This window comes from Amphibalanus amphitrite, unplaced genomic scaffold, assembly GCF_019059575.1.
Source record: "Amphibalanus amphitrite isolate SeventyFive unplaced genomic scaffold, NRLGWU_Aamphi_draft 000013F_arrow, whole genome shotgun sequence".
Classification (NCBI taxonomy): domain Eukaryota; kingdom Metazoa; phylum Arthropoda; class Thecostraca; order Balanomorpha; family Balanidae; genus Amphibalanus; species Amphibalanus amphitrite.
In genome coordinates, this window is record NW_024881509.1 from 1,493,096 (window position 1) to 1,504,866 (window position 11,771).

The following is an 11,771-nucleotide window of genomic DNA, read 5'->3' on the forward strand; positions in this document are numbered from 1 at the left end:
ACATATGTCCGTATCACCCCACGTTTGTATCGCGCGGGGCAGACACTCCGGGCATTCATACAGCGTCCACCATCAGTTTTCTTGCGGTGCACTGAGGTGGTGTGTTTGCCGCCAGTGATGTCGACATTGACGTCAAGGAACGGCAGCTTCCCAGACGGACCTACCTCACAGGTGAACTTCAAGATGGAGGAACCTTCTAGTTTTTGTCGAAGAATTTCAAGCTCTGCTTCACTGTCAATTTCAAGGAAGATATCATCAATATATCTCTTGTATATGTACGGCTGTCGGTCCAAACTGTTCAAAGCCGTCTCTTCTACTGAGCACACGTAGGCGTTAGCAAAGAGGACACCGAGTGGTGACCCCATTGCCACGCCGTTGATTTGCTTGTACAGCTGTCCCGAGGGTGACTGGAACGGGGCTTCTTTAGTGCACAGTAGCAGTAACTCTTTGAGTATCTGCTTTGGGAGTCTTGGCGCAGGAACGTTTTCATTTTCATACACATACTTGAGGATGATGTCTACGGTCTCATCTACTGGTACATTTGTAAATAAACTTTCGACATCCAGTGAGGCCAGAATACCTTGGGGCTGGGTGCACCGTAAGACCGTGATAAAATCATCAGTTGATTTTAGTGTATTTGCTGTGGGGACGTACGGTGTGACCAGACTGTTAAGCTGCTTTGCGATCAAATACGTGGGCGTCGGTACCTGGGAGATGATAGGCCTTAGTGGGTTACCCTCCTTGTGGACCTTTACGTTGCCGTACAGATAACCGGGCTTGTAGTCACCTATTATTTCCTTGAAATGGACGCCACCTATTTCCGCGTTGGCGCACGATATCAGTTTGTTCACTTTCTTTTTGAGACTGTCGGTTGGATCTGCGCGTATCTTTTGAAACTTGCTCGTATCTGAGAGGATAGCATTGATTTTGTCACTGTACTCTTTTTTGTCAAGTATGACGTAAATAGCCGTTTTATCTGCTCTACGAATAACAATACTGTCATCTTCCCTTAGCTTTCTTGCGGCCTCTCTAAGCTCAGGGGTCAAAATTGCATGTTTCTTATTCCGACGGTTAGACCTGTCCTTAGAGGCTTCAGCAAGGAGTTGTGGCTTCAATTCAGGTTTGATTATCACTTTCTTCTCCTTTTCTAATTCTACGACTTGCTGAAACAAAAGTTCGATTTCCGTGTACTTCTCAGCGGCGTTAAACTTGCTTTCTACATGACAGTTGATACCGAGATTCAGAAAGTTTCTTTCATTTTCACTGAGTGCTTTGGATGATAAATTCACAAATGAATCTTTGCCGTTTTTCAAGGGAAGCTGACCACCATACAATTTGTTGAGTTTCTTCACAGTCCTATCACGCACGACACTATCATAGTAGACGTAATTGTCATGCAGGGCACGATATATATCCGCCTTTAGATCACTATGAATGGTCCCTTTAGCGAAATCACTTTGAAGTGTCTTTTGTTCCTCTTCTAGCTTCACAAGTTCTATCTGTTTGTCTTTGAGCTGTTCTTCCACTAGTTTTCTTCTGAAATCTAGCGTGCACTGCCGCTGGCGGATTGCTGGGTCATGAAGTCTGATATCTGAATACTTAGGAAGCAACCCTTGTTCAAGACATGTTTCATTGAAGAAGACCGCATTTCGTGTGTTAATCAGCTTCTTTTGGACTTTTTCGATAGAACGTACGTGTTGCTTATCGTTATCATTAAGACCCTTCAGTAACTCTCCAAGAATAGTCATTTATATCGCAACCGGTTTCGTCATATTCAGCATGACATTTTCAAGCGATTATATACAAAACATATGTCTACAGAAAATAAGACAAGCAAACGTTACAGGAACGATTCAAATAAATTTTACACACTGTTTTCATTTCTACACTTTTAAATTCCAAAAAACATGCAAAAACACGTGGTACCACTTGCTCTCTGAAGAACTGAAAAAATGAATGTCAGAGTTTGTCATTCATTTACACGGCCATGTCATGCAGTGTCAGAATTCTGTCATCCGTACGTTCTATCGAAAAAGTCCAAAAGAAGCTGATTAACACACGAAATGCGGTCTTCTTCAATGAAACATATATATATATATATATATATATATATATATATATATATATATATATATATATATATATATATATATATATATTATCTTATTATATATTATATTTATCACTACCGATCACAGGCGGTCACACCCTGAAAAGAGATGAACTCCTAAAAATTTAGGTGTCCACATTGACCCGACGATGTCGATTCGAAACTTTTCCCACCACCAGTCACGCCGATCGCGTGGGAAAGCAAAGATGTTTCGCCGTTGCTTTTGTGACCTATATAATGAATTGAATTGGTTTCAGTTGTCAGTTTCGGAACAAAAGCGTTGCCAATAGTCACGTGATGAATGTTGCAGAGGTTTTGAAGATGCATCTTATCTATATTACTTCTGCCCCTTTTGGAAAACGCAAAAAAAAATGTGCAACTAGGTATATCAGTGGTGCAAAAAAAGCATCAAAAATCGCAGTAATTCAAAGTCGTATGAAACAGCGCCATCTGTGTGTGACGTTTGAAGCTTCGGTGCCCTGGTTGTACTCCAGGGTTCCATCGGAATAGGTGTAATCCAAAGCACCTTAATAGCAGTTGTTTAGCACTAAATAAATATTTTTATTTTGACATCCGTTCCATGCTTCTATCCTCAGGATACTGAAATCCTTCTCCTCCACACCGCCACCCCCCTCCGGGCTGGACAGGCAACTTTATCTCATGCGGGCTGCTCCCTTGGAGCGGCACCGCTGCTCCCGAGGGAGCGCACCCCGTAGCCGGGTGCAGTGAGTGCCTTGGGGCTGGGTGGCTTGTCTTCGGACGGGCTCAGCCCCGGCGACTCACTAGGATGCCTGCCCAGACCAATGTCTCCCCCTAATTCCTATCATCCTTCCGGCTCTGCAATGGTCTTGTCGACCGAAAGAGCCTAACCCAACAAAACAAACAAAAAAACAAAACCAAAAGTGCTAATATTTTTTACATTGCTTCATTGTAGCACAACGTTAGCACCTAAGGAGCTAATTAGCAGATGTTTAGCACCATGTATTGATGTTTCCAAGATAATGAAATGGGGTGCTAGTAGGTATGCAGCACCTTCATTAGTATAAGGTGCTATAATGAATTACGCTATTTTATAACGGGAGCTTAAACCAAGCATCCATTTATCGTAGCATACTTAAAGCATGTGATGCTATATTTTAGCATCTGCCTTGTAAAATACTGCTTATTTTAAGCATCATAAATTCTTAGCATCTGAATAGCACCCTAGTAGCACCGGTTTAGCGCAAAGGGAGCTAAACTTTTTTTACAGTGTATGTGTTACATTTATTGATTTCCGTCAGCCCTTACATTGGCACACTTTTTTGAAAAATGTCAATGTTCTTATAGAGCTACAAATAAATTGTACGCTAGGGTACGGTCTCGAACCCACCACACTGTCGGTCAAGAAGTTGTCTATGTGCCCTAAAAATTTCAGCTGCGCCTGAGTGCGCTGGTGTTGGGGGTGAACACTTTTTTGAACAGGTCACGTCTGCTCCTGCTGAGCCATGGAACGGGCCCTAGCGTGCGTCAAGGGAAAATGCTAGTACTCCTCGTTCATTCTCTCGTCTGTTGTGACGAGTTGGTGGCCCATGGAAGGTCGCCGACCTGTTTGCGACATGCCGTACCCTGGGGCGTAATCAGCTGACGGCACGACCCCCCACGACACGTGCCAGTTGCATTTTCATGTGTCGCGAGAAGAAAACAAAGGGTCTCCGGAACCAGAGACCGGACAATGTCGGTGAATGACAGTTGTTCATTCAAAAACTGCTAGCATTTCTATGAAATCAACATTTCTTAAATATCAACAGCATTATCGGTGTACTATATCTAAATAATATCAACAGCATTATCGGTGCTGAGGGAACTGTAATTGGGGGTGAAAACAGTTTAAGCACGCTGTAATTGCTCCAAGTACGGTTTTCGTTGAAGCACACATTTTAGCTGGCGAAAAGGGCAAAAACTGTGCCTGATGATATCGAACGTCGGCTCATTGAACATGTGGATTATTCACGACCAATTCCATACGTGCGTTTTGAAACTAGACATAGAACAGTCGTGTTGTCATGCTGTGGAACCTGCATTCCATTGTGATGTATAACTACCATGGACAGAACCACTTACTCGATTGTGACTTCGGCAACAGTGGAAACAAAGTTTTGTCCAAATTTTTAAAGCGCTGTCCGTAGCATACTAGTATGTAAGATGGCTGTGGTTGTGGCAACCAGTACGGCTGTGCCGTGCGCAGTGTGAAGTCCCAACAGTCCCCAATCACGGACCGGCCGGCAGGAGCTGCTCGAGGGCCGGAACGACCAGCACGGCCGCAACAGCCTGCTGATGACGTACGTGCACTACCAGTGCGGTCTGTCGCCGGCGGGCGCCGAGCCTCCGCCGCCGACCGTCGCCGGCCACACCGCCCGCGCCTCGTCACTGCCGCGCGCGCGCGCCTTCAACAGGTGGGACGCATGTTTGTAGCAGCGATTTCAAGCAGAGAAAATTTTAAAACCGATACCAAACCAAAAACCAACTAAAACAATGGCAAATATGCTGATAACGATAACCGTACTTCCAGCTCTTCGTTTATTCGAGAAGCTTTCGGAAGCTATACTGCTTTCTTCGTCAGCTCGTTAAAAACTAAAATACAGTGAGACACATATACTACACTATCTCAGTCGTTTCGCTTCGAAGTTCGAGTACATAAATGACGCATTCATCACAATATATGACACAATATATCACATAAATTATTCTTTACAAAATTCAAAAATATCTCTCGTTTCGTCGATTCGTTCGCACCACCAATTCCGCATCTCTACTCAAGATATACACATTCAAGATGTACACAGCATACTGTGTAATCAGAGCACACAGTAGATGTTGTTTACTGGCACACCTGGTTTTGTGTTGAGAAGAATGTTTGTGTTTATTTTTGTTATAAAAATGCCCTCTTTGATTTTTCGCTTCTTCCAGTTAGCCACGTACGCCATAATTTTGACCCCACCCCACTGAATGTCATGACCCGTCTCCAAAACATGGTTTGAGATCCCTGAGTGGTTCTCGTCGCCGTTTCTGATGGCTCTTTTGTGCTCGCTCTCTCGTGTTTTTAGATTTCTTCTACCGGTTTCTCCTATTTATACTTTCTTGCATTAGCACTCATACGAGGGGTGTTCAAAAAGTTCTCGGCTCGACCATGAAGGAGCAGAGATACGACGTCGACTTATCAGACCAAAAATGTTCATTTAGTCAAATAACCAGCGTTGAGACAAAAACATTTCGCGCAGCGCTTCGCGAGAGGCCCCAGGGTCTCCATAGCCAAGTGGGTTTTGGACCCATCTGGCACGTCCAAGACGGCTGCTTTTGTCTCCTTGCTGTCGGCGAAGTTGCCATTGCTAAGCAATTTCCTTATGTTGGGGAAGAGGTGGCAACCAGAGGGTGCAAGGTACGGAGAAAAAAGTGGATGTGACTACAACTCGAAGCCACAGCTCACTGCTTCGCTGATCGTCACCCTGCTCATGTGTGCTGGTGCGTGGTCATGGATCAGGCGCACACTTTTAGTCAGCTTCCCTTGTCTCTCCTCGATATCTGCTGCTCGCAACTATTATCGAAGGGAGGTGTAGTGTTCATCGTCAATTGTGGGCCTCTGTTTTAGAAAGTTAACGAGCAGAGCCCCGTCAGCATCCCAAAATGCAACCACTGTCACCTTGCCGACTGACTTAAACATAGACTTGTAAGCGATGCAAAAAAAAAAATCAATCAATTCAATCACGACTCACTTGATGAAATGACCGATTCAATCATAACTCAATCAACCAGTCTGATTTTCCAAGCGATTCAATCACGACTCATCCCATTATCAGTGATTCAGGGAATGACTCAACTCATTATTTAACTCAACGCGATTCAATCAACATGTTATATAATTACATATGTGATATCAATTTAAGAAATTTTTGGAAACTGATACCAAACTGATACCAACCAAATACACTGGGAGAATACAAAAAAAAAAACACATAGAAAAGTACTAAATCTATACTGAACTCAACAAAATTGTAGGTACAGGGTGTCCCAGAAGTCTTGAAGCTTTTTTAATTTTGTCGTGTGACCTTGCTATGCCACCGATTAAGGCGAATCATGCCTCAAACGAAAGAGAAAACTGAAATTTTGTATTTTCATGCGTAGAGCACCACTTTAGTCAGGTGGCCCTCGTTGTGAGTCGCACAAGATTGAGCACGAGAGATCACGTTCTTCGCTGCCGGCAAGATCTCCCGGTTTGCGAAACACCGGTGTCGCCATGCCCGTTTCTTGTCAGCTTCAGAGTCTTATTCCCTGAAGCGAGCGACATAATATTAGCGACATATATTTCCGACGGGTTGATATTTGTTTTAGCTCCATAATAATGCGACGAATCAAAGGATTACAACGGGCTGTTGCTTAGCGTGCTCAAGCACCTGAGCCTTATTTCCGTAATGGATGCGTGCAAACATGTCAGGAGACTTTCTGATCAGTAAATCATTATGTTGCTAATGTTTTCTCGGAGATCCAATACTGTTTCCTGGCTCGCTTCATGAAATGAGGCTCTGAAGCTGACCAGAAACGGGCATGGCGACACCGGTGTTTCGCAAACCGGGAGATCTTGGCGGCAGCGAAGAACGTGATCTCTCGTGCTCAATCTTGTGCGACTCACAACGGGAGCCACCTTGCCTAAAGTGGTGCTCTACGCATGAAAATACAAAATTTCAGTTCTTTCTCTTTCGTTTGAGGCGTCATTTGCCTTAATCGGTGGCATAGCAAGGTCACACGACAAAAATAAAAAAGCTTCAAGACTTCTGGGACACCCTGTATTTATATAAATATGGTGTAAAGACGATAATTTAAGTACAGAATACACAAGTTCTGTTACAAATGAAGCTACCAGAGGACTTATAAATTTATTCATCTGCCTGACGCTTGCAAAAGGAAACATATGCAAAATCTCACAGAACACCACCACATATTATTATCAGCATCATCGAAAAGGACCAAAATTTGCAAATCTATTGTAATACCCAAACTAAAATAGTTGGTGATCAGCCATATAAAAAATATTGATTGATACTTTATGAAGCAGTGGTAAAGCCGGTAAAGCATTACACAGGACTAGACATTTTCGGCGCGCTACAAGTTTTCTTTACTAGGTATCAAGAATACGGATTATCGACACTTACGAAGCTATTCAATAGTTACATAATATAAATTTGAATGCTCTCATGGTAAAACTACCTCAACCATCCATATCTTCAATGACAAAATAACAATTCCAAGCCCCACGACACCAAACTTCATACGCGGCGGAGCTTTGTAATGGCCTGGCTACACTATGCGTTTTCTGCGTGCGTTTTTTGCTTTTACGAGTTTGCGTGATTTGCGTGATATGGTTCTAGAAAGAAACGATATTACGTTTTTGTAATATTTTTTTTTTATAAAAACTTTTAATTATCATGAAGGCTTTATTAAGTTTCATATAATGTACGCAAAACACGCACTCGCAAAAAAAACCCACGCAGAAAACGCATAGTGTGGCCAGGCCTTTATACGCATGCGCTAAGTGGGCAGCCATCTTTTATTCAGCAGCAGAACTATATAAAATGCATAGTTTATATTTTTAGATTCAATTAAGCATATTTATGCATGCGTCTAATTTTTTTTATTCTGTCCAATTTATTAAAGAAAAAATTATAACAGTAAAAATCTAAATTGGTTTGGCAATATGTATTTAGCCCAGCACTAGCCACTAGGTAGTTGCAGCGTATATTGACGCAGCTGCGACATAAAAGCATATTCTGCGTGGTTTGCACGTGGCAAATATTGCGAGCAGTCTGGCAAATCTCTAATCCAAATTTAGCATCGAATGCAAAACTGAGGCCTCTTGCACCAAACTACCTAGCTAGGTAAAATCGAAAAACCGGTTTCAGAATAAGCTAATCTAAAGGTGGTAAATTTGTTTGCAATAGCCCAATACATAATCCTACATGTGCTTGCTAAATTTTGCACGCAAATTGTTACATTTGAGACTTGGACTGGGTATACGATGCAAAATAATCCAAGCATTGGTGCAAGAGGATTTTGGTGCAAGAGGCCTCTGTTAGCGGTCCTCAAAACTAGAAGGCGAAGAACATCAAACGGATAAAGATTGTTTGTTCATGAGCTATGAAAACAATAGTTTTTGGGTGATAGTGGAGGTGAAGTGAAGGTGGTTGAGTTTTTAATACCTAGTAGGGTATGTATCTACTTTTCGCCATTGTAGGTATCTTTACTTTTGTGTAATTGGGAGCCACGGCAATATGTGACAGATCCATCAATGCTCATAAGCCAAGGTATTCCAATTATTTATGTTGATAGGTAAACGCTGATTCTGCTGGGAAATGTAAAGTGAGTTAGAAGACCATGGGTTAGATCAAGCAATTTATGACCCTTAGCCCAAAATCAAATCAGTAATTAAGGTTACCATTATAATGTGAACATGCATTGTGTATTCATCAATATGTTTTGCCTGCTCACAAATGTCCTGATGAAACAGGGTATTGAAAATATAAAGATTAACATGATATCTAAAACATGTGTGTTGACTGTTGAGCAATGTGCGCCTGCTTACTGCTACTGTTAACTTGATTACTATACTGATTTTAGGGCAATGGAAAGAAACTTTACATGCATTTTTCATCTTCATGCATTGACATATACCGGGTGGCCCAGAAAAAACGTTCCCAATTTTAAATCAATATTTCTCAGAAAGTGATAAAGATACAACCTTTAAACTTCCAATAGTCAATGCGGCATATATTTTCAGTAAATGGTATGATATTTATGTTATTCGGTTGATTACTTTTTAAACGGTTCGTGTTTCTAGCATGCCATGTAAAAATCACTTTTTTGCTCAGATGTTTACTAAAAATGTCAGTGAACGGGCCACTTCCATCTCGGCACCACGGCCTGCAGCCATGACTGCTACTGGCACTATAGGCTCATTGATGGTTCAGGCCTCAGGGTGACACATTCCCTCTAGCCTTTATCCTTATTCGGTCGTTTTACTATTTGATCTTGAAAAGAGGGCGATCAGCTGTAACCCATGCACCGTGTCACTCCTTTTGCTCGAACAGAACTTGTGTTGAAACGAATGGCATCCATTAACACAATTTTGGCTTAGTATTTGGATATTTGGTACATAAGTGGGACAAAAATATTAAAAATAACAACACACGTGCTGGTATCATTCACGTATTCTATTTTTTCTATTTTTTTTCTAACATGGTACGTCTAAGCCAATCATTACTACCGTTCAACAACGGCAAAAAAGCAAAAATGTCTTACTTAATCCAACATAAGATTGCTGGCTTGAAAATGATGGTACAGTGTTATAATTTGGCATACCAATGCGCAAAGAAGTGACGCAAACTTGATAAAAGTTTTGGCTCGTTATTCGCACTAGAATTTGAGATATAGGCCTCCAAAGTTCGGAACGTTTTTTTTTTTTGGCCACCCGGTATGTATAATTTTGTGTTTACAGTTTGATTAAATACTTTAAACATTTTTTTATGATTTTTCAATTATGATAGCAGTGCGCATTTATAATACTGACGAACTACCTGTAAGCGCTGTTTAGATGGGCTAAGGTCCGATCACAGCGACCTCTTGGCTGAGGGTTGATCGGTGTAGCTAGGTGTTGAGCAGTGTGTGTTATAGGTGGCAGCACATTACGGATGTTGGCGCTACCTGCCAGTATTTGTTGTTTCTCGTAAGAGTTTCTGCGACAATAAATTTAGTTTGTACCGCGAAATGGTGATATATAAATCTTAGCGTCTAAGATGGTTGCGAATTGCGTTTTGTGCATTTGTTTATTGGTCATATCGATAAATATTATTTGGAGCTGCGAGAATAGAGATGTTATCGGAGAATTGTCTGTTCAGATTTATGTATATGCCCTTGGAAATATGTTATTATATTTGGTAAATTTATGTCTGTGAATTTTTAGGACACGGTTAATTTCTTGACGCTCTGGCTGCTCTCGGACGAGGTGTGAAAATCGGAGGTGTTGTCGTCACCCACCTCTTTTCGGTCTTCATTCGTTCTTGGTTCGGTTTGGCGCGCGCGTGATGTCGTTGTGATGTAAGTACAATGAAGTTTCGGTATATTCCGCTCGGATATCATTCATGTAACGTTATCTGGAGTCATGTTTCATGATTGAACTGAGTTTTTTGGGCCTTTCAACCATTATATGACTTTGTATCTGTATTTCTGTTATGTCCTCGTGCGCGGATATCGAAACTGGTGCGCCACGTGTGTCACATGAACGGGTTTGTTGGTACAGGCGGCGTTATGGCTTGAGGCTTGCAGCGAAGCATCTTGGCTTGGACTTGGTTTTGGTTTGGTCGTCGTCTTCAGGCTACGGACGCCAATTTGATGGTAGGTTGGTTATCGTACGCTTTGTCGATTGTGGTTGATTGTTCAACTTTGGAACCAACTACTATGATGATTTATCGCGAGTTTGGCTGTTTCTGGTTCCACTTGTTCTCCCCCCCCCCCCCCTTTGTCTGGCGTGTGATATTGATTTGCGAGTTGAAAATCTTACGGAGTTCGGTGTTTTTGACAGAAACTTGTGGCAATACACCACTAGTGAGCATCTGGCGTGTGGAGGCTTAGCGTTTGGACGAGACGGCGACTACAGTTTCATCAAAGGCTCTGGCTCCTGCTCGGAGCTGTCTACTCCTGCGGCCTGCTCGGAGCTGTCTACTCCTGCGGCCTGCTCGGAGCTGTCTACCCCTGCGGCCTGCTCGGAGCTGTCTACCCCTGCGGCCTGCTCGGAGCTGTCTACTTCTGCGGCCTGCTTGGAGCTGTGTAGACTTCTGCAGCTGGCTTGGAGCTGTGTGGACTCCTGCAGCCTGCTTGGAGCTGTGTAGACTCCTGCAACCTGCTCGGAGCTGTTGACTCCTGCAGCCTGCCCTGGGCTGTGGACTGCGGCCTGCTCGGAGCTGTGGACTCCTGCAGCCTGTTCGGAGCTGTGGACCCCTGCAGCCTGCTCGGGGCTGTGGACTCCTGCAGCCTGCTCGGAGCTGTGGACTCCTGCAGCCAGCTTGGAGCTGCCGACTGGAGCTGTTGACCACTGCAGCCTGCTTGGAGCAGCATCAGAACTCTTGGGAGTTCTCATCGGACTTGGACTAGTTCTATTAGTCACAAGGTGAGGGGACAGTAAGAGGAATTGGGTTGGAGTGTGTTTGCAGTGTATTTTTATAGAAAATCATAAAACCAAATAGAAAATCCAGTGTCATTACTCATTGTATGTTAATGTGTATGTATTATTGGTAGGAAGTGTACAATGCGTGTACTGTGTGGGTGCCTCGCGTGAAATGTGGATCGGAGTTGTATAATAAGGAGTATTGCACTAAACCCGTCATTCGCAGCTTTCCCTATTTTGAATTCACTGATTTGTGCTGACTTAGATGGTAACATAGAGAGTAAGGCAACATGTATACTAGGGAGGAACTGGGAAAATTGAAGGTTGAGGATTTGCAGAGGGAATTAGCTGGGAAGGGTCTGGATACTACTGGGAAAAAGGCTGAACTGATAGATAGGTTGTGGGATTTCATCCAGCGAGAAAGTAAGTCTGCGGAAGATCATGAGTCTGCTGAGATGGACATTGTGGAGCCAA

At 42.9% G+C, this 11,771-nt stretch overlaps 1 protein-coding gene across 3 annotated transcripts in view; it reads left to right on the forward strand.

The window, feature by feature from the left end:
- Positions 1–11,771, forward strand: part of LOC122383748 (dedicator of cytokinesis protein 7-like) — a 649,924-nt gene that overhangs the window by 272,025 nt on the left and 366,128 nt on the right. For all 3 annotated transcript variants that reach the window (XR_006256886.1, XR_006256885.1, XM_043370493.1), the window contains exon 17: positions 4,376–4,542. Coding sequence is in view for 1 of the 3 variants with exons in the window: in XM_043370493.1 (XP_043226428.1) it covers positions 4,376–4,542 (167 nt within the window). In the remaining 2 variants the exon portion in view is untranslated. The remainder of the gene's footprint in view (positions 1–4,375; positions 4,543–11,771) is intronic.